The 26,466-nt window shown below is 41.5% G+C and overlaps 1 protein-coding gene across 1 annotated transcript in view; it reads right to left on the reverse strand.

The window, feature by feature from the left end:
* LTV1 (LTV1 ribosome biogenesis factor) overlaps positions 1-26,466 on the reverse strand; it is a 235,808-nt gene that overhangs the window by 184,266 nt on the left and 25,076 nt on the right. The window contains exon 2 of the mRNA XM_086927165.1: positions 16,770-16,901. Within this exon, the coding sequence (XP_086783291.1) occupies positions 16,770-16,901 (132 nt within the window). The remainder of the gene's footprint in view (positions 1-16,769; positions 16,902-26,466) is intronic.

The following is a 26,466-nucleotide window of genomic DNA, read 5'->3' on the forward strand; positions in this document are numbered from 1 at the left end:
ACAAAGTCACTTCCAATATATCTGTTAGCACATGGAGTAAATAGCCCTTGCAAGCATGCAGAAAGGTTCAACACCCCCTCTACCAGCACAGTTAGCACCCCAGAATAAGTGTATTTGCAACATGTGTCCTCATCGCCCTCCTCTGATGGAAGTAATAATGCAATAATAAGAAATAGTGCCCAAGCAGCTAGACAGCATCCTGCTCACGATGTCAGATGACAACAATAGGTAGACAGAAGACTAAGGCACTGTTACATGACTCATACACTCCCCATGCAGGGAGAACAGATAGCTTTTCTCACCTAGGAAGATACGACCACAGACTATAGAACACCTCCTGCAGGATACACATTCTAATGTCAGATTATTGAGACCACTGTCTCTAAAGTGTTTATACATAGAACAGGGAGGGACAACTCCTCCACCTCAATGATGCATGAGGTCATCACTGACACATGCAGAATAGAAGTGAAAGCACAAGGCTTTTTTAGATGACTGTTCATGGTATGGCCCATTGTGTAGTTTTTTGCAGCATCAATAGGTTTATGATAGCAGGGCATCTGTTAGACTATCATTGCTCCATCCGCCACACCCTACATTGCCCATAACAGATTAGAACGGCGCTGTTGTTATTCGCAAAAAGTTACGCCCATGGCAAAATTCAGTGCCCGAGGTCAGTTAAGGTATAAAGAAGCGCTCTTAGGGCAACATAGGGTAGACTAGGATTATAAAATAAGATAGACAGGCTGTCCACTTAGGGTGTATAAAGGGCAGCATAGGGTAGACTAGGATTATAAAATAAGATAGACAGGTTGTCCACTTAGGGTGTATAAAATAAAAATGTCCAAAAGCATGAACTGATTTCAAACTAAAAGACACCTCTTCTCTCTTTTCTAGAATGGCATGTTACCTGTGGGGCGACACTCAAATTAAAAACAGCAGTTTTTTTCAGACAATAAATATGGCATCTCTGACCGAATCGACTTTTTCTGGGCCTGCAGAGAATGGCTCTATCTCCAACAGCCCTAACGAAGAAGCAGCCTGAGCTCACTAGGACATTGCACCAAGTCTCCATGATGGTTCCACCAGCAAATATCTCCAACATCGATGCCCATCTCTGGCTCTGTTATCTGGCTCCACGGACAATGGCAGTGTGCTGAGTTCTAAGGGTGGACAGTGTTCAAAGTCCCACCAAAGGAGGTTTGCCAGTTGAGCAGAGTCCAGTTCTTTTCCCTTTACCATCAATGTGATGCTCCAGACTAAGGCTGAAGGACTCTGGCTTCGAAATACCAAGAGGAGAGTATGCCTTTGGATAAGGAGTGAGCTGTACATTACTAACAACGAAGAACATGGCTCAACTGACCAATGCCATCAACAACTTGAACAAGATAGAAAAGAAATGGATTGCTGGAGGAGATGCCATAGTAGAGAGCCACAGATTTGTTGAACTTTGACTGGATACCTTTGTGGCAGTTCTAAAAAGTTTATTTTTTGCTGTTTCTTTTTGTGTTGCATCCCGCAGATGAGTGCCATTGTAGGAAAAGAAAGTTAGCACCAAGATAGTGGGGACAAACTACACTAGCATAGGTATTTACAGGTAGCTGAGTATGAGGACAAAGATCGTGTTCATTGGGATGGGACTGGAATACGAATGGAGATGAGCGAGTTAGCAGTACCTAGCACCCACTATGGAATACAAATAGCTCCTCCACTTCTCCCAGGTAGAGACTGTCTGAGTAAGAGCCCAACAGCAGCCCAATATGAACGCCTGCTTAATGAGCAAGATGCAGAGTATGCGAAAATACTCATTAGGCCAAATGAAGACAAAGCCAATGAAATAGATCAACAACAAGGTAGCTTTAAGTGTGATGTTAATGACATGCCCTGGATACCGCCACTGGCTGAAGGGTCACAGAGATACTCAGTTAAAGGAGTGTTCATAGAATGAACAAGAGCAGGGAGATGATAGAGGGGCCTTTTTATCGACCCTGGTAGCCTGAAGGCCCTACATGGCCCTGCGTGATAGAAATCTGAAAACATGCTAAAATAACTAGCTTTCCTCATTAGTAAATAAAGGCCCCAGGGCTCACTATGCTTAAGGCTTAAAAACACACGTTTCTGTGCATTGAACTGAACAAGGTAAAATTAGGCCTTCAAAGATTAGTTTCATTGCCAGCTTCAAGACGAACACACACACACACAGACGGGTGCCCGTTGGTACAGCTTCCTGAAACCCTTGCTAACGTTATATTTTGAAACATAGCTTGCACAAGTATAAGCAGCAATTTCTAGCAATAAACAGCATCTATCAGGGGAATTCACACTTTCAAAGATGTAGAAATGTGCGTGACAGAAAAATGTCCTTTTTTAGTAATGTACAACATGTAACCATTGTGGTTAGAAAGATGTTCCGGAAATGTTCTCTTTCAAAAGTACAAAATGTTCTCTTTCAAAAGTACAAAATGTTCTCTTTCAAAAGTACAAAATGTTCTCTTTCAAAAGTACAAAATGTTCTCTTTCAAAGGTACAAGACGTTCTGTCCTAAAAATGTACGGAACATGATGTACTGAAAACATTTCCTTCCGGTGTAAACCACCTGGACTGAAAGGGCGTAGGTCAGCGTCATCATAGAACCCTAGTTCCTCAATTTTGGGTATATCAGGCCCAAACGTCAAATCTGAAGCCAGAGCTCTGCTGATGCGACCTTTGCATGCAAGCTCTCCGGCTAGCCGATTGTCTGACTTGGGACTTCAAATCCTCTCTCTCAGGTGGTAGACTTCCTAAGCCAGATAATACTTTGTCTTTTTAAATCTCTGTCCTTGCTCTGTATTTTCCATTCACACCCAATTCCTTGCATTTTTAGGTTCCCTTAAACTACTAGGCCCTGCTGGTATAGTCTTCATAGTTAAAGTGCTTCAAGGCACTAGACTTTATAGAGTGTTCTGCTTTCCCTAACTAATTTCTATTATGCCTTTAAAAAGATCCCAGTCCTTTTTGCACCTTGGATCTCTTTAGAATGTTAAACTTGCTTGGGTAATTCTCTTCAGAAAAGCACCTTTGTAGGCGCTATGGTTTCTTTGAATGTATTCTGAATGTGAACTTGCGTTTTGTTTTAACCCTGACAGATTAAAGTCAGACTTTCAAACATTTCATTGCTCAGGCTGATCAATTAATAAATGCGTTTTCTGATGTACTTAAGACTTAACAAATAAAATGCCACTTTACATGTGATCTTTGTCATCTCATATCATTGCTCCTTGTTCCTCAGTGAAGTGTGCGTCGGTGACCTGTGACCACGGCTCATGACCACAGCAGGGTTGTTCGTAGGTTGTGACTCGTGACCACACCCCAGAGGGCTTTCCTTCCCCCTCAACAAGTTCAGCTCTTATACTGATGAGTACACCCCTCAACTTTTGTTTGACTGGGATGGCACCATTTTTAACTTTGATCCTATGGGAAAAACCTCTAAGTTTGCCAAGTTTCTCAGAAAAAACTTGAGGAAATAGCAAAGGGAGGTCTTTCTCGAAATCACAGACATTCCTGGAAGATTCAGAAGCAATCATACTATCATCAGACAGAAGAGTACCAGTAGTACAGGAAGCAGTGTTGTCCAAAGGTGCAGCCTCGCAAGTAATGGCAACCACAGAGATAGGGTCTTTGTTCCTGGGATTTAAGGTAATACCAAGTCTGAATTGATCCCTCCAGCCCAGAACATTCACACCTTTGATAGCAATGTACATTTTGATCCAAGCACTATTTCCCCTAAACTCAATAAGGACTTCTTTATAACCAACAATATTAATGTAGGATTCATCAAAGTTTTGTGCAACAATATCAGGCTCACATAAGCTAGTTAGATCAACAAGGCTACCAAAAACTTCATTGCAATATAACTTGGTAATAATGGTCCAGGGAGAGCCTGAATCAGCCATAAGTTTGAGCTCCTTTCCTAAAATACTAACAATACAGTCTGGAGAACTTAAAGTTTCTGCAGATTTAGTATCAGTCATATTGCGGATGGAAACAACAATACCATGTTCCAGGTCTTGGGATGACGATATACCTTGTGACACAGTAGAAATTTTGCCTTTAGAGGAAAAGGAAGACTCCTTTCTCGTACTAGTGTCTTTGCACATTTTTGAAAAATGACCAACACGTCCACACTTAGTGCATTCTTTTCCAATAGCAGGACAACGAGAATACGAAGCAATGTGGTTGGGATTACCACATCTAAAGCAATAATAATTTTTAGAATTAGACTGAGTTCTCGTATTAGCATTAGGCTTGCTATTGGAAGATGAGGAGGAAACAGCATTAACATTACCCTCATCAATGCTAGAAGAAGATTTGCTAACAGTACCAGAGGAGGCTTTACTTTCTAGAGTTTTCATCCAGCGCTCAGATTGTTCAAGCGCTTTGGAGGTACTGATAGTCACTTCTAAACTGGGATCACCCAGGATCCAAAGCTGTTCTTGAACTTTTTTACTTCTCACATGTACAATAATCTGGTCCCTGAGCATTTCGTCAGTCATTAACCCAAAATTGCAATGTAGTGACAAAGCTCGAAGAGCAGTAAGGAAGTCATCAAAACTTTCACTTTCTTCTTGAGCTCTAGTATAAAATTTATACCTGTTTAATGCAACACTAGTATTGGGTTTGAATCTATTTTCAATACGTAACAATGCTTCATCATAAACATTGTGATCACCTCCAGAACGCATAGGTGGAAGAGTTCTGAATACATTTTGACCCTCTGAACCTAAACAGTGGAGAAAAATATTTTTTTTCCTTTCAGCAGACATACGTTCACCATCAATGGCCTTTAAATAGGTAATAAACTCTTCTTTCCATCGTGACCACGGAATAGATGGTTCACCTTTAGTCTGTAGAAACTTGCTAGGAGGATCAAATTGCATGGTAAAATAGTATGGTTACACTAACTAAATGTAGTAACTATATATTATAGAATAGTATAAGTAAGTCTTAAAAATAACACAAATAGCAATTGTTTTCCAAAGAAAAAAATGTAAGATGTCAAAAATGAGAAAGTTTAAATGAAGTTGATGTCCAAAAAACGTGAAAAGTTGCTAAAAGTTAAGTAGAGCAAAGGTTTCACAGTCTAGTAAAATTTTGAAGACACGAGTCTTTCCTGAAGGTAGATTAAATACGAATCTTACAATGCCAAAGTACCAACCAGTTTGTAGAGAAGTTGCTTGCTGAGTGCGTAGAGGTACAGAGAAGAACAGGATAGCTGCCGTATAGTTCAGAAACCAGGACAGCAGAAGCGTGTCAGGAATAAACGCTCCCAGCTGAAGCGTGTCAGGTATCAAACGCTCCCAGCTCAAACGCTCCCAGCTTCCGCTAGCGCGGACTTCCTCTTGCACTACACTGCGCGGACAGCAAGACTGGCGTCATACAGGGCCGACGTTACGAGGCTCTGAACGCTGCTTTGTGACGTGGGGCAAGAAGAAAACAAGGCGCATCAGCGTTAAAAACAAGGTGACGCGTTGAGCGCGCTGCGTTGGCTGAAAGAATGCTGGTTGGTGGTTATGGCAACCAGAAGCGCGTGACGTCGTCGAAGAAATGGTGGTTATGGTAACGGCAGTGGCAGATCTCGGCAAATTAGAAGAAACGTAGAAAATTCATAAAATCTGAAGAGTACATACCAGGAAGCTGGCGATCGGACGCTTAAGTAGAGAACTTTTTAAACAGCGGTCCGAAAATGTAGAAAACGAAGAGGTAGGCCGGTTCGTTTTTTTGAAGAGGAATATTTCGCACCTGTGCCTTGTAATGCTGCAGAAATGTTCCTCAGGTTCTCCAATCGTCGCCAATTTGTAAAGTATGAACCAAGACGTTGAAATCCAATAAAAAGGTTTAATTGGTGAAGAGAAAGGCACAGAGCATCCAGGAAGGAGGAGAGCAGGATCAAACTGCCAAACAGGGAATCTGGAACATAGAACCAGGGAGGCTCACGCAGGAGCCAGGTTCTAGTTCCAACAAGGAAATAAATAAATAATCAGGAACATCACAGAAGGGAAATAATAGAATGCAACAGTATTTTAATTTCGCAACTATCTATCTCGTTGACTGGAACATCAAGAGATTGTAAAGTGTAGTAGAAATGTCTGACGAATCACCAAGTCCAAGAGTAAGTTTCACCCTAGGTTATTATTGGCTATAGGTCCGATCTTATAGAAAATAAGTGCCTAGCTCGTAGCACCTTAAAAAGGGTTGTATCATAGGTCACTACCTGAATGTGTTAGAGCAGTCTGGTTTTCTTTGAAGCTTACAACTGAACTGCTTTTTTTAACGTATATGTAAATAAAAATTATATTCTTCTTTAAAGATACATCAGTGACTGCTCATCAAGTTTATGGAGTGTTATGTTCTTTGTAATTCTGCTTCTACGTTTCTAACCTCAGCTGATTTTTTTAGCTACTTGTGGAGAGTCAACTTTTCAAAGGGAGTAACTTGGTTATCCAACTGGAGTGCCACAGTATTGCCGCCTTGGGATATATGCAGGAAAGGTCAGTACCCGCACAGATTAATGCCATGTAACCCCCTATAGCGGGGTCTCCAACTTTGTCCATAATTAACAGCACAGAGGTCAAATCCCTTACTGTTGTTAAACAATACTCAAGGGAAGTGGTAGACTTGATGGTCCCGAAAGTTTTTATCACTCAAAATCCCTTTAACCCCAAAGAAAATTGCAAAGACATGCACAATGTGCAAAAAAAAGCTCCTGATTTTGAACTGATATTGCAATTATGTTCTCATGTTTTGTAAATCATTCATTCTTTTTAGATCTGCAATTAAAAAACAATGGTATATTGTCCCCCAGGATTCAAACATGCACAGTCTTTGAGGGATATTGCTAAGAAATAGATCACTGAAAGACTATCTCCAGTAGTCCTTGACATCGAATTTTTCCATTACTGTTAGCATCTAAAACCACATATCAGCTCATTAATTAATTCCTATGGAGTGGTTCTTCATTAAGGTGTATGGCTGTATTCAACTCCATCCCTTTGTTTAAAGAACCAGGAGTACAGTTTTCTTTCACATCATTTCAATGTTTTTTTTTAAACAACTTTATATTTAACACTATAAAAAGACAAGCTTTACAGACCACATACCTATTATTATTGAGTTCTTGTATAGCGCTTAACTACCCATTAGGTTTCCCAGTGCTTAGAGGACAGGCAAGACAGCTTAGGAAGGATACTTAAAATAACCAGGTTTTCACTCCTTGCAGAAGGTGATTAGAGAGGTGCAACATTTCAGAGACTCCGGGGCAGTGTTCCATAACTTGGGGGCCAGAGACGAAAAGAAGCAGCCATCCACTTGGGTGTGCCTAACTATGAGCTTTACAGAGAGATTAGTTGCTTGAACACAAAGGGTGGGGGGGAGGGGGGGCCTGGTAGGGGGTGGCAGATTTTGCAAGTACTTCGGTCCCAAGTGAGAGTTGATTTTACTCATGTGGCAATGTGCCTTGAAATTAATATGCTTGTCCACTATGAGCCAAATAAAGTCATGGAGGATTCCAGACACAGAAGAATGACGGCAGAGTTCTGACCCACCTGGTGGTGTTTGATCATGGTGTTGCCTTCTCCTAAATATAAGATTTTACGGTAATCTAACGTGGACAGAATCCTGGCTTGGATGACGGTTCTTTGGGAAGAGAAGGATCCACAAGATCTGTTTAAGCCACTTCATAATGGCATAACACGAGGAGGCTACCTTAGCTGCCTGCGGCTTCATGGACAGAGTGGAGTCTAACCAGAAGTCAAGTTTCTTCACATTTAGGGTAAGTACGGGAAAAGCCCCCAGCTAGGTAGGCCAAGGTTGAGGCCCCTAGAGGTGGGGATTCTTATCCAATACCATAGCCTCGGTCTTATCACCATTCAACTTTAAAGAGTTGAAGTTCATCCAAGTGGAGACAAGGCTGAGGCAGGAATTGAGGTCTTCCGAGGTAGCGTCTCGTACGGACAATAGACAGAAAATAATCTGGGTGTCGTCCGCATATGAAAAGAGGGCAAGAACACAGCTTTCCGCTAGGTCTGCCAAAAGGCGGACACAAATGTAGAAAAGCATAGGGCTGAGGGCAGATTCCTGCGGGACTCTGGAAATACGTGAATGTGTGCTAGACGCCACATTTCCTGAAAAGACCTGAAGCTTGCGAAGGAGGATAACCAGGCCAATGCAGTGCCCTGGAAGCCAAATTGTGCAAGCCTTTCAATGAGAATGTTGTGAGGCAGTGCTGAGAGCCGTACTGACGTCTAGTAAAATAAATGCAGTTCTGCCACCCATCTCCAGGAGCCGTCTGAGGTGTTTCTCTGACGCCAAGTACCGCAGATTCAGTGCTATGCTCAGCTCTGAATCCTGACAGGGAGGGATGAAGGGCATTCTGGGCTTCCACTAATGAGGTGAGTTGGGTGTTGACATGCTTCTCCTGTATCTTGGAGAGAATGGGCAGCAGAGAGACGGGTTTAAATGGGAGCACTATTGCATGCTTTCAGCTTTAGGTATAAGCCCCTCGCATAGGGAAGAGTTCAGCAGTTCAATCAGAAGAGAGATGAGGTGAGGACTCCAAGTGCTCACCTTGGCTGGGAGAAGAAGATTGAGTGGGGGACCTGATTTGATGGACTGTGATCGGTCCAGAAATCGCAATGAGTCTAGGGGAGGTAAGGAGGCACAACTAGGCACAATTAATTTTGCATTCACCTGTCCATATAGGGAAATAAAATGCTAGGAAAGAGTAAGCAGGAGGAAACAATACAATAGTCAAATGCGAACAACAGATTTTCTGTGAGCTAAACTCTACTGCCAGTTGGAAACTCAAACTAGGGAAAAGGAGGTACCATATTTTAGAGACAGGGCCCTGGGTTCGAGAAAGGGGAGATGGGGCAAGGTTAGCATTCACTGAGACCCACCAATGAAGGCAGAGTCAGTCAGATGAGATAAACCTCATCAAATGTTTCGGTCCCCAATTAGGGTCAATGTCCCTTAATATAGTCCTATAGTGGGGTTCAGACCTAGATGTTTTTATTGTATGTTCTCCAATTTTAGGAGAGATCTTGCCCATGACAATGATGGACCCTTAGCTATCTCCCACCAGTGGCTCAGTGTGAATTGAGCCTCCCTACAAAAACATGGGGATGAAAAAGCCTATAGGGTATGCATAATGTTTGCTTCATCATATGCTTTCAATGTTTCAACTGCAACGATCCTGGGTTTAGATTTTAGTCATGCTGCTTTTAAGTTTCCTGGATTGTATGGATAGGTGTGGATGAGGAGGGGTGCTGTGCTCTTTGATTATCACAGGCAAATTTGAGGGCTACTGCTGTAACAGTCAATGATTTTCTTCTGTTTTACTCCACTGTTCCTCTCAGATTGGCTTTGGATATTCTAGGTGGCACAAGTAGTTGCTTACTTTTGATAATGTCGTGTGGCCCCTAGACTGGCTTTTATTCATTATACGTTCTAGCCATAACTTAATTTTGCTTGCGGTCACTCATCATTCCTGGATGTCGACCGGACAGTCTTTTAAACTCCTCCCTTCTTCCTCTAACATTTTCCTAATTTCTTGCATACTCCATACAGTGAAACTACGTATCAGTCCCTTCACACAATGCAACAGAAGTCTTGTATTGCTGTATAGGATGTTTCCAGTCAATTCTTTTTGTACCGTCCCTTCCTTCTCTTCAGTTCACATAAGGGACCTCAGTACTAGCATATTTGGAAAGCAGGAAGGAAGGAAAAGATTTATTAAATATTATTTAAGCACTTTTTTCACAGCTAGCCACGTTACTTAAATACCTCGTGTCCTTCCGTGTCACCACTACCAGCTCCGTTTGTTCTCAGACTGTTAGCGGATGGGGCCATTTAGCCTTGAACGCAACTAACTCACTTCAGCAGCTGGGCGTTAGAATTAATAGCAGTGAGGAGAGTAAATGTGTTTTTGTCAAAATGGATCAAGGAAGGAAAAAAGATTGCGTAACCACTAGTAATACAGTGATTTCAAAGGGTGACTGCTTCTAGGTGATGTGTGCTAATTATTTTATGTTAGGGTAAGTAAATGCTGCCTATTAGGTTTTCATTTAGTAGTTTGAGGCACATGAGAGGCACTTCTATGACACAGAGACTTTAGGTGGAGGTACGTTAAAATTTCTAGTGTTGCAACACAGGACTGTGCTCGTACCACAATTTCTGCTCCATTTCGATGGTGAAGGATTCATAGTGGAAAATACAGCGATACTCATATTTCCATTGCCTCAAGCTTATCAGGAATGTTCTGAAAGCAACTTTATCTCTTTTGGTATAATGTAAAGTACCTCTTCCTTATGGTTCCTTTTTATCCTGCAAACACTACATTCGGAGAGTCAGTACCATAAGCAAAGAGAAAAGTGCAGCAGATCCCTGCTGGAGGCTAGGAGGAAATCGAGAATATGAGGTGGAAAAACAGACAAAGAGGATTATAAGCAAGAAAGCTTATACTTTAGTCTATTATGAGAAATAACGACTGTTCACATCATGTCCTATGCCTTCTTCCGAATTTCTCACCTAGCACAGCAACAGAGGTTGTCTTTGGTGAAATTCAGCAAGACAAGCTTAATGAGGCACAGTGCCAGACAAAAAACAACATACAGTGTTGCTGTGAGCTTTCAAATGCCAGGAATCTTCTCTGAAGTTCATTTTAACAATGACATTCGTCAAATTAATTAAGGTTACCCTTATACACAAGACTAGGGCACTCTAACACCCTCATCCCAAATGAGATCAAGATCATAAGTCTCGCTGAGATCAAGATCATGAGTCTCGCTGAGATTAAAGCTGACTTTGTGACATACAAGAGGTTATTAAAAGCAGCCCAGGGGTCTGTGAGAGAGTAGTGAAGAACTGCTGTAGGCAAGAGTAGCAATGGTCTTGTCTCCTGAGACTACAAATAGCCATATCCAGTTCTGTAACCAGATTGAAAGCAAAGTAGTTCACCAAGGGTAGCTGATTCTCTTAGCAGGCAGACTTTTCTTTATTTCACTGAACTCTACAATTGTGACGGAGAGACTTGTTAAAAATAATGAGAATTTTCATCAAAGAGGCTACTTGCATCCAAAATCATTTCATGAGACTGGAGTAACAGATATTTTCACTTCCATGTTCAAAACTCCGAAGACTGCAACAATATCCTGAATGGTTTTCAGCCTCCAGTGGTTAATTGAAATGGGTCCCTAATTCTATGTAAAACAACTGGGCTGCAAAGATCCCACATACGTCTACCTGGTCAAATCCTTTCAGTCTTTCTGTCCTCTTATCACAGGCTGTTGACCTGCTCTCTTGCGGAGCCAAGACCTGGCCTGCAAACTTATATGATAGTGTTGGAATGCACAGCAATATCAATAAGGCTGAAATATTATCTTATTACAAACTGAGAGCTTGATGCAGTAGCTACCTCGGGTTTTAAAAGTTAATGTCTTAGCAAAAAGCTAACAATCTATATAACAAAATCTACGATAATCCAACAATTAAGACAGCTGAAATCGACGTTTGCAATACATAGAGTAAATCTGGAATGAGTAAAATTATTTGACTATTTGGGCATACGTTTTAACGAGAAAATGACCTACACAAGTACTATCATCCGTTTTTTCAACAACTTTGCTGTACGATCTCTTGAACCTGCCATTAAAGTAATAAAGCAAAGGCAATCCCAGCTGGGTTTTACGGGTGAAACTATCAGGTTATAGGAAGGCTGAGAACCACAAAGTAGCAGAGAATAAATTCCTACATTGGCTGATACATCTAGGCAGGGTCCTTGGTGGCAGGCCTTAACAGCGAGTTGGGTCTCCGGGGGCACTGCATCATCAACTCTCATCAAGCCCATCCTGTACTTGGTCATGCTTCAGACGCACAAGACCTTGTATCATTATAAAGACGTGCTCCTGGATATTCCTGCAATCCACGACCACATAAAGATCTATTGGCTAGTCAATGAAGCCACAACCCTAGCCAATATTTGTGTACAGATTTCTGGACCAACCAAAGCTCAATGTCCACTAAGAGTTACAAAACTGCCAAAATGTGGCATCTGGTCGACGTGCAATTATTCGGCATCATCAACGAGCTGCTCACTCTATTCATACTCTCTCACCAAGTCAATCCCAATATTTGAACCAAATAGAAGTTTATTATTCCAGGAAGAAAAACGGCAGCAGGTTTTAAAATTCAGACTTGAAACCCTCCCAGTTTTGTCTTACACAAACAAACGGTCGAAAGACCAGAGATGAATGTAAGTGTAATCATGGTGGCTGAGAGAGAGTTTTCCACTTTCTGCTCATTTACTGCCTCTATGCAAAGGAACATTTTTAGACCATCATTTTTAATCCAAAATAACAGAAGATACAGCAAGGCTCTGTTACTTTGCCTACAGACAGACTCAGAAGACGTGTATAAAAAAAGTGGTGTTTTACATTGTCCGTGCTTGGAAGCAGACTAGATCTAGTCACAGTTATTAACTGGGGCCAATAACACTTTCCCGCTGCTTTTATATGATCCACACGGAAGTACTGGAAAAAATATTTATGGCCTTTTTCTCTATCTTTGTTTTAGACAAATATGAAATATTTTTGAAGCTTTCTCTATTCTTTTAATGTTGCTCTATTTTTATTTCGATTCGGCTTATATGTATGGACTTGAGCTGAAATAAATAAATGGAATGAACATACGGGGTAGAGCAGAGATAGAGTTGTGGAATGAAGGGGGTCATCCATGATATTCAATGACATGAATAAGCAAGACCTAGCAATACAGAAAATTTCCAGCTCTTCCTTTCTAATTCTGCAGTAACTATTGCAAGAGCTCACCAAACTGATAGTTGATCTCATTAAGTAAGCAACTGCAGTAGAATCATCAATAGGTTTGTACAGTACTACCGAAAAGGAACCTCTTGAAGCAAAACAAATTTGTGGAATTAGCTATGAAATCATGAAAAAGGACCTGGAGGAACACTTTCGAGATGTGTTTAAAAAACTCCTACAAGTAAATAATGATTCCAAGTTAATCCTTGAAAAAAACTCATTGCTTATTTTCAGCCTATCCAAAGGAAAAAGCAAAAAAGGCCTCTAGATACTTGCACTAGATTTCATTCCGAGATTCTGACAACAGGCAAACAACTGCGATGACACAATAATTACATTCCATCATATATCACAAGCTACTATGTCATGAAGAAGGGAGTTGAAGGATAGTACAACGCAACGGATAAAAGAAAAAAGTCCGTAAAGATTGGGGTTTTATTTTAGCCTATTCTTTGAACATAGAAATATCAGTTGCGCCCATTTCTATATAGAGACAAGGAAACTCTTTGGCAGGAACGCTTCCTCACCACAGTCTTAGGAGCATATTGTACCTGGCCCCAGCTAAATTAGGAAGGTTGCTGGAGATGCCTGCTACTGGTGTAAACATATGAAGGCAGACATAAGACGTGGTAAAGCGAGGAGCCCAAAGAAGATACAGAACAAAGAAAAGGATACTTGAAGACCGATTCAAGATGATGTAACACATTTACACTACCTAATCATGATGGAAAGCAGCTCCAAGCGAGGGGTGCTTCATCAGTCTGCCACCAAACTCCCAAAATTGGATTTGTTGTTGTTTTTTAGATTGTCGAGATGTATTTTAAAGTACTACTTTAGACTACATATTCGATTGAAAATTTACTTAATTATGTCTGATTAACAACGAGTTGGCTTTAATTTCTTTCTATTGAAGGTGTCGGACTTCAGCGGGGTTTGGAGTTGGTGGGAAGGAAACCTGTGAAATGACTATGCTGTCAATTTGGAGGTGCTGTGTGCCATTTTTTGTGGGTCACATGGATACTTCATTTGAATTTGAACTTTAAGAGAAAGGTGGGGTCATGTTAGGAATTGAGACATCTTGGGATAAAAACGTATAGCCTTACTACTTTAAGATCAATACTATGAGTAGTTCCCAAACTTTTTTTAAAACCACAACTTTTGCGACTCACCTACCTTTGATGGACAGGAGGCTGGGCAGTTTTTGATTGTAACTAAAGCATCATATGGTGGTGCATTGTCATTTACACTCAGCACGCTTTGCACTGAAATGGAAACTAACTTTGCACACACAGTTTTACTGGCAAACCTATATAGCACACAAATGATACAGTGTGAAAATCGACTTTCTTGGAATATTTGTCATTTGTGCATCACCAAGTAAAGTGTCTTGATTTGTTCTGCCCTATTAAAATCGGAATGCATACAGTTCATTTACAGGCATTTACATTTCGTTGTGTGTTGCAAAAAAAAAAATATATATATATATATATATATATATATAGTCTTTCTTTTCACACTCCTTGTTCTCCAGCAAGATTATCACATCTTTCACTTTAAAATATCCTCTCACTTTGCAGTCAGAGAAAGAAAAGAAAAGCCCAACCCACATCAAAAGAATAAGCACCACCGTGTTTGAAGCAGCTGCAAATGTGATAGGATAAACACAAAACGTAAAGGCATTTTTATTTATTGCGTAGACCTTCCAGACTCACTAAAAACTGTCTCTCAACCCAAAGTTTGGGAAAAGCTGCTATAGTGCCAGTTCAAGTAGCAGCAGATATTGTAATGGGTCTTCGGTTTATAATAGTACCTCTTCCATAAGGCAAAGAATTATGGAGGAGTGGGGTCAAACTAACTAAACTCCACAAATGATGGCTGCTTATAAAGTATGTAGAGTTTACTGCATCAGCGGAAAGATGATAATTGGATGAGGACTATTTTGTAAATTCTCCCACTGATTATTCAGTGCTTAACTCCTCTAATAAAACCCTGAGCGATGCTAGCAGGGTCGGCTCCTCATCTAAGGCGGAGGAGCATCGGTCTATTGCTGTCAGAGTAGGACAAATAAAATGATAATAACATTTTATTATCATAGCTACGGGGCTGGGTTAGGGTGGGGTTGGTGTCAGAGCCTGGGGAGAAGTGGTTTGCACACTCTTTAGGCGCGCAAGACGGTTTGGCCGGCCATCATACGCACTTTGCATGTTCCCCACCAGGCTGTAATACACAGCCTGGTGGGGAAACATGCACAGGCTTTCAAGGCCCCTATCAGAGCACCGAACCATGGCACGCAGACCATTCACAATGCTGCTTTGCATCGTTGTGATTGGCTTAGGGGAGCCTGTGAGCTTTCTCCTTCTGGGTTAAAGCAACAACAGAGGAGGGACGGCGGCAGCTGTGAGGAGGAAAGTGTTTTTATTTTTTATATTTTGACCCCTGCCCAACCACCCCCGTTCCCTGCCAGCCGCCACTGGATGTAACCGTCTTTTATTACCTCACAGAATTATGCATAACTTAACCTGTTGAGGTGACGCCTGAAGATGCCGCAAAGAACTTAATGCCAAGGTACAGGTAGAATGTTAAGTTCCACATGTACAAAACACTGGTTGCAAATTGCGGCTAGTATTTTTGCAACCAGTATGGAATTTGAACTAACCAATGTAAAGATAAATCTGTTCACAAAATTACGTATCGTAGTCGCACGCATTTTGGCCTACGTGATCCATATTCAAGAGGTAGATCGCAAATTGTGACTCGCTACAATGGGTGGCCATTAAAGTAATGGTGGCCTACTGGGGTCAACAGACCACCATATCGGTCATCGCTTTTAATTTTATTTAATTTTTTTATGCAGCCCATTTTCCTTGAAGGAAACAGCTGCATTTAAAAAACAATTTGAAAGAATTTAAAACTTGTTTGAGAGGAGACAGTGGTTCCAGAGACACTGCCTACTCCTCAGCAAACTTTTTTTTTACATTCACTAAGCAGAAGGGTTCCCAAGGGAACACCTTATCATTTATGCCTCCAAGTTGGAAGACGGTAAAACTTCAATGGTTTGCAACTAATTTTCGGTTGCAAAAAACAGTGATTTGAAAGGGGTGTTCCATTCAAATCGATGTTTAGAAATAGTCTCAAACTATGGCCCTTCGAAATACCAATTTGCTTCCCCTTCTAGGCCTAATTTGTAATTCTGTAACTTAATCGCGAAATGGTCTTAAAACATTGCAAAAAGCCTTTCTGAAGTCACAAACTCCAAACCCCAGTGTTTGCAACCACAAAAATGCTTTGTGCATACAGCCTAATACCATTTTCGTAATTTTATCTTCAAAGCCAAAAAGCTATTGGTGACCTTGCTCTATAAAGGACTACAATAAAAAAGGCTACAAATACCCTATTACTAAACTGAAAGGTTATGCAAATGCATGTAAAATAGAATTTTAGATTTTGTGTGGTGTTATGCACGGCGAAACAGACTATGGACCTCTAAGGAGCAAAACAAAATGGCAGTGGGAAGGCATTTAGTGCAAGAAAAAAAGGAGAGGAAGAAAAGAAAAAAAAAGTATTTTTCACCCACCACCCCTTTAAGAGACGACGAAATCCTCCATTTAATACAGATTTGAAAAAACAGGCCTTCAGGCAATTTTCCAACATGAAAGACATTCATTAGGTAGGGTCCTGCAACTTTGGAAAGTAGTGCAATTCAAAACATCTTTGGAAATGGGTTTCTACAGAAAGTCTCTTCAGAAGGGGTATCCACTAGATTTTTTTCTACAAGAATACTTTGATCTGAAAAGCATTATAATCACATTTGGTAGTGCAAGGAACATTATATTATAACATCTTGAGATCTCTAGATTATATGGCTCTACCTAGCTCCACCCACATTGCAAAATATCAATGATAGCTAAAACACACCTTTTCAGTAGGCAGCAGGACTCTCTGAGGCGCAGTTTCATCGGCAGCCAATGGATCTCTCTGGCTCCTGTGTACTAGATGGAAGGTTACAGCCTTCTTCTTCTCTATGAATGGTTTCTTCCGGCGATGAGGCTACAAAAGAAAAAGTGCTAGGTTCATTTTCTTATATGAATTATTTATGTACATTGGCAGTCAATGTACAGAATCCAGTGAAAGCAAGACATTGACTCCACAAACCTAGATTATTTGCATTTTCCAAATAAATATCTTGCTTCTCTCTTCTTTTACCCACTATCTATACAACATTGAGGCATCTAGGAACAGAGGGTAGACACAATGTACATCCTCATACAAAACAACCCATAGCAAGTCACTGCAAACCTTCAATAAACCTTTCCTTTCATAAAATAATAAAATACAATTCTAAAATGTAATGCAAAAACATAAGCCAAAGCTCCTTAAATACGCTGTCTTTTCTTTTTGTTCCCTAATAGCATCATGCCGGAGTTTTGTTTTAGCTCATATGTGGTGTGTAAGAGGTCTCCGACTTGACTGGTCCCCCCAATGCAAACAAGAGGCTGAAACACAAGTAGATTGTTATGTTATGTTATTTAGTTTTATAAGGCGCCCAGCTACCCAAGGGTTTCCCGGTGCCACCTGAAAAAAGGTCTGCGAACATACGAAAGATGGAAACCTATTGATTAAAAAGCCAGGTTTTCAACATCCTACGAAACTGCCCAAAGCTAGGCTCATTCCTTAAAGGCAGAGGGAGAGAAATTCCACAAAGTAGGCCCCAAATAAGAAAAGGATCGACCGCCTACCCTGGATAATCTATACCTTGGGACCACAAATTTTGTCTGCTTGGCTGAGCAAAGAGGACAAGGAGGGACATACAATTGAGCAATGGATCTCAAATATTGAGGGGCCTTACCTATTTTAAACCTATACATATAGGTTAAGGTCTTAAATTTAATGCGATTCTCCACTTTCAACCAGTTTAGATCGCGCAAGGAACTAGAAACAGAAGAAAATTTAGGAATCTGGCAGAGCAGGCGAGCAGCAGCATTTTGGACAATATGTAATTTATAAATAACCTCCTTATTGGCTCCAAGAAAAAGGATGTTGCCGTAGTCCAGGCGAGAGGTGACATCCAATTCAGGAGGCCAGTGTTGGGAGCCCCAGAATTCTTTATTTTTCCCTTGGATAAGCACCTCTGTCTTCTCCCCATTAAGCTTAAGTGAATTGACTTGGATCCACTGCATGATTTTACTCAATCCATCTTGAAGAGAAGAGGGCCCGAAGGCTCCTTTGGCAGAAAGGGAGAAGACTATTTGGGTGTCATCAGCATAGGAAAAAAATGACAGTCCTGCCTCCTCAGCAATGTCAGCCAATGGTTTACCATACATGTTAAACAATAAAGGGCTGAGAATCTGGCCCTGTGGCACTCCGTAAGGGGAGGCATGGACTTTAGAGACTGCTTTAGAAGAGGAAACCTGAAATGTACGACCAGACAAAAATTGCGCTATCCATCTCAAAGCAACTCCAGTCACACCAATGGATCGAAGTGTTTGCAAGAGCACAGTATGGGACACCGTGTCAAATGCGGCGCTCAGATCTAATAGTATGAGTGCCACAGTGTCCCAACGTCCAAATGACTACGCAACATTTCACTCACTACCAGAAGTGTGGTTTCTGTAGAGTACCCTTCTCTAAACCCTGATTGAGATGGGTGTAAGAGCTTATGGGATTCCACATAGTGAGTTAGTTGCGAATTCACATGTTTCTCCAATAACTTGGAGAAAACTGGGAGCAGGGAAATGGGTCGAAAATTGGAAAGTTGGGCTGGGTCAGCATTAGGTTTCTTTAACAGTGGAAGAACCATTGCATGCTTCCATTCAGGAGGAATCAGGGCTTTGCCTATGGAGGCATTGAGTAGCCCCTTAATCTGCTCTAGAACAGGTAAGTCCATTTTTTGCAGTATAGTAATAGGAAGCGGGTCCTGAGGGGAACCTGATTTAACACTTTTAAAAACACGATTAAAAGAAATCGTGTCAAACAGAGTCCATTGTTCAAGTTTATTCATGCTGGTCTCCTCCTGAACCTCTAACTGAATTCCAGGATTTGATAAAACAGTAGTGACCATGCATTGTTGTGAAGTAAAAGTCATAGAGATATTTAATCTGGAATAGATCTGCTCCACTTGATCAAGAAACAATATTGCAAGCTCCTTACATTGCGATTCTAATAGAATTGGTTGTGGAGCTTGACAAACAGCACCAGAAAGTTCCTTAACCAAGTTAAACAGGACTTTAGGGCAATTTTGAGCATTTGAAATAGTAGTGCTTACATACTCGGCCCGGGCAGTATTACAGAGAGATTGATGTTCTCTGAATGACTGTTTATATATCACTGTAGATTCTAATGCTTTACACTTACTCTTCACTTTTTGTGAGGTAGATGAGAAACAGGGGGCCAGAGGACGATGGTTTTTTACTTTCTGGGAAGACAGAGGGAGACATATCAACTGAATTAGAAATCCAGTTCATAATAGTCCCTAAGTCAGTCATCGAGGTTCGATTAATGGAGGGCATGGTTTCCATTGAATGATGGTTAAAAAGATCAATATCAAGTTTACTCCAATTTCTAGAATTACATTTATTCCCCAAGTTGGGTAAAATTTGATTAGTCTGCTCTACCATAAGCCTAAATGGGACTATAAAATGATCAGACCAAATGACAGGGAGAGCTGAAACTCAGCGCAAGCTGAGTAGATTGGAAAAAACTGGATCTAATAAATGTCCCGTTACATGAGTCGGTCCTGAGTTAGTCAGCACACAATTCATAGCCGCTAGATCAGAAGTTAAAGATATACTAGCGGGGCAAGACAGATCATCAAATGAATGTTTAAGTCACCTAAAATAATAAAATTAGCTGCACTAAGTAAATGGGGAGTGGCCAAGTCAGGAAGAGTAGAGGCCCACAGGCCAGCAGGGCCTGGTGGACGATAAAGTATTCCTGAGAAGGTAAACTGAGGGCAAGTTTAAATGACATAGCCTCACTATCTTTCCAGTGTAGATTTTCAAATTTGCAAGTATACAGATTTTTTAAAATTATAGTCAACCCACCACCTATTTTACCTTCACGATCTCTTCTAACTATAGAATAGCCAGCTGGAAGTGCAGCCGCTACATCAGGGCCGGAGCTTTCATGGAGCCATGTTTCCGTTAAAATGGTGGCATTTGGGTGTTCATTATTAAAAGGTCAAATATATCAGCTTTATGTTTTGGAAGTGAGCGACAGTTAACACTAAAAAAAGTAAATTCTACATCCTTAGGGAAAGAATTCCTGGCAATACAGTTAGTCTCACGTCTGTTGGTATAAATTGAGTTATTAAAATCAGGCTGACCTTTAGTGGTTGGAAGGGACAATGTAAAATCGCATCACATTTATTGCAATTTCCAGACGCACTATCCATAGAAAAGGGGTGCAGCAAAGTACAATCCATGTGAGAGTCAACATAAAGGTCTAACAGTTGTTTAGAAGAATAAATATAAGGTGTTGGTGGAATTTGAGCAGGGCTTATGGCCCCTAGGCCCGTACTGGGCGGACAGGAGCAGACGGGCTTGCCTTTGGCACGCCTCCGGCGCGCGTCCGCTGCACGTCCGCCCCGAGTCCATTAAATAGATAAATGGGAGGGGCGTGCAAGAGGCATCTAAAAACTGGAGCGCTAACCGCTCAAGACGCGTGGCTCCTACCAATGGTGTCAGGTAGTGGTGTAGAAGCAAGGCATTTAACACACTCCAAACAAGTATTAAAAAAGACCCTTTAATCACCCCAAATTCCTAACACAGTATTCACAATTTCAATAAAAATTAAAAAGAACCTATTTCAGCACACTCGTAATTAGATAGCAGACCTGTCAGGCGCTGCGCGTCGTCCCGAGTCCATTAAATAGATTAATGGGCGGTCAGCGTGCAAGAGGCGTCTAAAAACTGGAGCGCTAACCGCTCAAGACGGGTGGCTCCTACCAATGGCGTCAGGTAGTGTAGAAGAAAGGAGTTTAACACACTCCAAACAAGTATTAAAAAAGACCCTCCAATCGCCCCAAATTCCTAACACAGTATCCACAATTTCAATAAAAATTAAAAAGAGCCTATTTCAGCACACTCGTTTAATGATAATGCTCGATCAATACTACTTAACTATGGATGCTACTGCAATTGTCCCATTAGAGAAGTACTCCAGTGTATAAGTACATAAAGTAATTATGAAAACACTATTGCAGTTAGGTACCATCAATAGTTAAAAATGGTATGTGCAAGCATCGCCGATCACATTCTTGTATTTCGTATATTCAAGGTTTTGCCTAACACATAAGAAAAGCAAATGGAGCTGCCTGTTAGCCTGTATAAAGGGCATGCCTGACACTTCAGAAAGCTATGCTCCTTTTAGAAGAGGTTCAGATACAATTGCATCTCCGTGGCAGGCTGCTGAAATGGAGATGCCTATCGAAAAATAACAAGTATTGGAAATGCAATAGGGTTCGCATTTGGAAAGTTTGAGCTATTGGTCTTATAAATGATTTTTTTTAATTTATGTGTTATTTTTTCAAATAGTTAAATTAATAGCTTTGTCATTTTCAAAGCCAATAGTTATAACTTTCTCAAATGTGACACCTATAGCATTTGTAATGCAACATGTTTTGTATTTACGTGACTTAGATGTATTGATATTACAAATAACAAAGCTTTTAATTTTTTTTAAATAATTAATACTAAAATAATTTATTTAATTTGTAATGGCAATAGCATAAATTTTTGTAAATAACTTTTGTGAAGATTATGTTCAGTGTTTTTTATTGTGATGAAAATCCAAGAACAGAAGTGAAATATTAACATCTTTTTGTGATTTGTAATAAAGCATGAAAACGGCTTGAAACATTGAAAGAACATATTTGAATCAGTGATGCTGTGGTGGTGTCGAGTGATGCTGTGGTGGTGCCGAGTGATGCTGTGGTGGCGCCGAGTGATGCTGTGGTGGCGCCGAGTGATGCTGTGGTGGCGCCGAGTGATGCTGTGGTGGCGCCGAGTGATGCTGTGGTGGCGCCGAGTGATGCTGTGGTGGCGCCGAGTGATGCTGTGGTTGCGCCGAGTGATGCTGTGGTTGCGCCGAGTGATGCTGTGGTTGCGCCGAGTGATGCTGTGGTGGTGCCGAGTAATGCTGTGGTTACGCCGAGTGATGCTGTGGTTGTGCTGAGTGATGCTGGAGTAGCGCTGAGTGATGATGTGGTGCTGTGGTGGTGCTGAGTGATGCTGGGGTGATGCTGAGTGATGATGTGGTTATGGTGAGTGGTACTGAGTGATGCTGGGGTGGTGCTGAGTGACGCTGTGGTGTTGCTGGCGTTCGACGGGTCGCTTCTGACTAAAACTCTGCAGACAAAGGCTCAGCTCATAATTCCTGTGAAAAGGTGAGTGAGTAAGTAAGGGATGGGTGGGTGGATGGATGAGTGAAATGATGGATGGATTGATGAATTGATAAATGAAAGGGTGGATTGATGAATTGATAACTGAAAGGGTGGATTGATGAATTGAGTGAAAGGGTGGATGAAAGGTTGGATGGGTGAGTGAAAGGGCGGGTAGATGGACAAAAGGATGGATAGATGAGTGAAGGAGTGAAAGGGTGGGTGGATGAGAGAAAGGATGGATGGATGGATGAGTGAGAGGATAGATGAGTGATAGGTTCAATAGATGGATTCATGAGTGGATTAGTAGGTTGTTGGGTGGATGGAAGGATGGATGGCTAAGTGAAAGGGGAATGGAGCGAGAAAGGGACTATGGGTGAATGGATGACTGAGCGGGTGAATGGGTGGAAAAATGAGTGACTGGGTGGATGAATGAGTAAGTGAAAGGATGGCTGAATAGGTAAATGGCTGGATGGATGAGTGTATGGATGGACAGGGTGAAAGGGTGGATGAGTGGATGGATAATGGATGGATGAGTAAACGGGTGGATGGAGGGATGGATGAGTGAATTGATGGATGTAAGGCTACGTGATGGATAGGTTTATAAATGGTTGAATATGGACAAGGATGGGCACACAGATGGAAGGACAGAATGAATGCTGGACGATTAAATGATGGACGAAAGAATGATTACACATTGTAAGCCCCATTATCTTCAGCAACATTTCCTACACATTGACTTTCACATTTATATGAGTGATTGTCTCTATATAATGTGTGTTGTAACGCACTCCAACACTCAGTCCTACATACTTGGTATGAGTACCACTATAGAAGAAATTAAATACCCATGAGAGACGGTCTATGTGAAGATGAGGGGGCGCCATTGGAGGATGGTAGCAAGGCCAGACTGGCCGGACCATGCCTCAGGCTTTTTCTCTAGGAGCTGGAAAGGTGGGGTGGGGGCAGCGGTTTTGTTACCACAAAAAGACCTGCACATTTGCTTAAAGCTGCACTCATACTGAAAAAACACGATGTGCACAATTGTCTCAACCTAATATAAACTTATTTTCACTTGTACTTAAGTGGTTCTCTATTTACTTACTTATATACTATTGCGCAACCTCCTCTGATGTGTCTGTAAAACTTACCTTTTGTCCTGAATTTTGACTTCCGGTCCTGAATTTTTGTCCTGAATTTTGACCCTTTGTCCTGAATTTTTACACTCACTGTCCTGAATTTGCACCCATGCCAGTTGGTCACCCTAAAGCTAGCTATAAGTTCAAGATCTTGAGTACCATGCATAGGGGTGTTCTGAAGTGTCCTCCTCATCATATGCGAGCAAGATCCCTTGCATGGACAAATTTGTCAACAAAAATACTTATTATTAAACCATGTGGGATGGGCCATTGTCGTACAATGCCCACATCTATGGAACACCTTCAGCCCAGCCCTTAAATTTTAAACCAACTACCCCATCTTTAATAGAATACTGAAATTCTTTACTTTATAGGAGCATTCAAATAAATGCTGGACGCACGCTAATTCAATAGAACATAAGCTGCCACACTCCGCCAAGACAATGCACGCAATCCAGTCCCGATGCGGTCACCGTGCATGCTTCTGTCTCACGGCCACTATGAAATAGAACACATCGAACTCCACTTCTCCCATTGCTGGACAACCCACCACCCATATCCACGCTACCCAGACTACATGCTGTTGTGTGTGCCATCACTAAGAGAGCAATATAGTAATCAGAAGGCAACATATTTAACCAACATCAAATTTCAAAACAAAAAAACAAAGGCTGCGGGCAGATCTCTGCAATAGGCACACTAACCAATTGAGAGGCCCTTCCCGACTCATGGCTGTAACCTGTAAATTGGCAAAATAAGCACACGGTGTTAGCAGACACATGATGACCTGGGCTATCTTGCTATTGGTCTGAACGGTGGCCTACGGATTGCACACATTTCTCTCAAGCAGGTGCACAGCACACTCAGCTAGCTCACAAGTATGTCATTAAAGGCAAAAGGCATTCTAAAATATTCATCTAAGCCAATAGCACACGAGTAGACGCAAACAAATAACAGCTAAACTGAATCAGAAGTAAAACAATTTGTAAATCATACCCCAAACAAACCGAGAAACAAAACAATCTGTAAACCGTACGCAAGACAAACCAATGACAGTGAGTAAACATACGGAAAGTGTGAACTTTCAACGAGTGTATACATAAATCACAGGCATCTCTCTGGTTTCAGAGGTGAGCATTAATCACAAAAGTTCACAAAAAGGAAGTGGATAAACAACTGAGATGACAACTGAGATGAAACTCCAGGAAACAGCAGTAACTCAGTAATTACACTGCCACCTGCCAAGCTACCCTTCCTTCCCTTCACAGCACAAAAGCCGTCTCCCCGGACGAACTCATCACTGGCGATGTGTATTTCGTTTAATTAATCTTCTAAAATGCCACAGTATAAACGTTTACGCATTAAACGGGAAGCGTTTGTACCCAGGGCTTTAAGTGGGATGAAAAGGTGTGTGGGAGGGTCGGAGGGGGTTCTCTAAAAGGGGAGTGGCCTATATCGTTATAGGCCGCGTGGCTTAAAAACGTAAAGTACATTTCTGGGATTCCCACTGTATGGTACCCAAGCAGTATTTTGCTTAGTCTGCGCCTTCTATTATTGCATCCAGATATAATAACACAGAAACTGACATACAATAAATAAAGGTGACACGGCCTGGCGGCCGTGAAACTGAAAGTACGGCCGGCCGGCCGTGAATAATTAGGGGATGAGAAATGCGCTGGGAGGAGAAATGCAGAGCGCACGCATTACCACGTCAAAGGCTGGGCTGCCTTTGATGTGGTAATGAGAGGCAGGCAGGCAGGCGGCTGGTGGCATTGTGCACGCGCTTTTTAGGGCTTGCGCTTGCGCAATGACCTAAAAAGCACATGCACTGCATGGAATCGCCAGTGGTTAAACTCTGGATAAGCCACTATAGAGCTTCGCCAGCTATGCGCAAGCGCATTAGCAGGCGAGCCCTAAAAATGTTGTCCTGTGGAGTAGTCTCTGCACTTTAGTAACACAGGCTAAAGCATCTTCTTTTTTAATTTCTGTAATTTTTTATTGTATATAAAAAAATATATATTTACATGGAGCATACATGTTCACATTTTTTATTAGGTAAAATAGCCTATTTTGTGAATCAATCAGTATTTGTATAGCGTAGCCTATCACGCCATGGGGTATCTAGACGCTGAGGAGTGGGGAGCCTTAACAAAGAGCCAGGTCTTGAGTCACTTCCTGAAGTCGGCAAGTGAGACGGAGGTTTGGAAGTGAAGCGGGATGTCGTTCCTGGACTTGGTGGCAAGGTAAAAGAAGGAGCAATGCCTGCTGCCGCTCCGCCGGATGTGGGAGACGAGTGCAATGGCAAGTGAGGTGGGTCAGAGTTGTCTGGTCGGCTGGTGGAGAGTCAGGCAGTGGTTGATGTAGGAGAGGAGACACAGGATAGACAATCACTGGGCCACCATTCAAATGAGATACAAAAAGGATCAAGAAGCATGAACAGCAAAAGAAGCATAATTAAGTATACTCAACATTTACAATATCTAATACATATTCATGGTACTAGATTTGAACATGCAAAAAAAGGTACTTCACTCAAGGTACAAGTAACCAGACATGAAACGTCTCCTGAAAATTTGGTTTGGTTCTGTGGTACTTGAGAGAAGAGGCTCTGGAATGCCATTAAACAGATGGTAAATTAGAACAAAAGTGTACTGTACCAAAAGAAGCAGAGGGATCTATCTCTATATCGTGGATATATCTGTGACTGCAAAGGATAACTGATTACTAAAACCCTTGTCTAAACCAATACTTGACATCGGAACTGCGGATACAAATGACCGAGGGGAAGCACATTGGAGGACAACTCCGGGAACAGTTGACACAATGGGACAGTGGTGGCTCAACACAGCAATCCAATTTTGAAAGAAAAGCAAACCAATAAAAATCGATTACATGAAATCCCTCGGAATACAATATCTTCTGATTGCTAATCTCTGGTGAAGTGCATTCCTTTGTAAGCAAATGTGAAATGTAAGAGGTGGTTCTAAAGTTCCAAATGCAAGCCAAAGCTAGCATTCATTTTTCTGGGTACAAATTTAGCTATTGTGTACCAATGTGGGGATACTACCACAGAAGGCATTGCAATGAATACGAGAGG

The sequence above is a fragment of the Lissotriton vulgaris genome, chromosome 6 (assembly GCF_964263255.1).
Source record: "Lissotriton vulgaris chromosome 6, aLisVul1.2, whole genome shotgun sequence".
NCBI lineage: Eukaryota > Metazoa > Chordata > Amphibia > Caudata > Salamandridae > Lissotriton > Lissotriton vulgaris.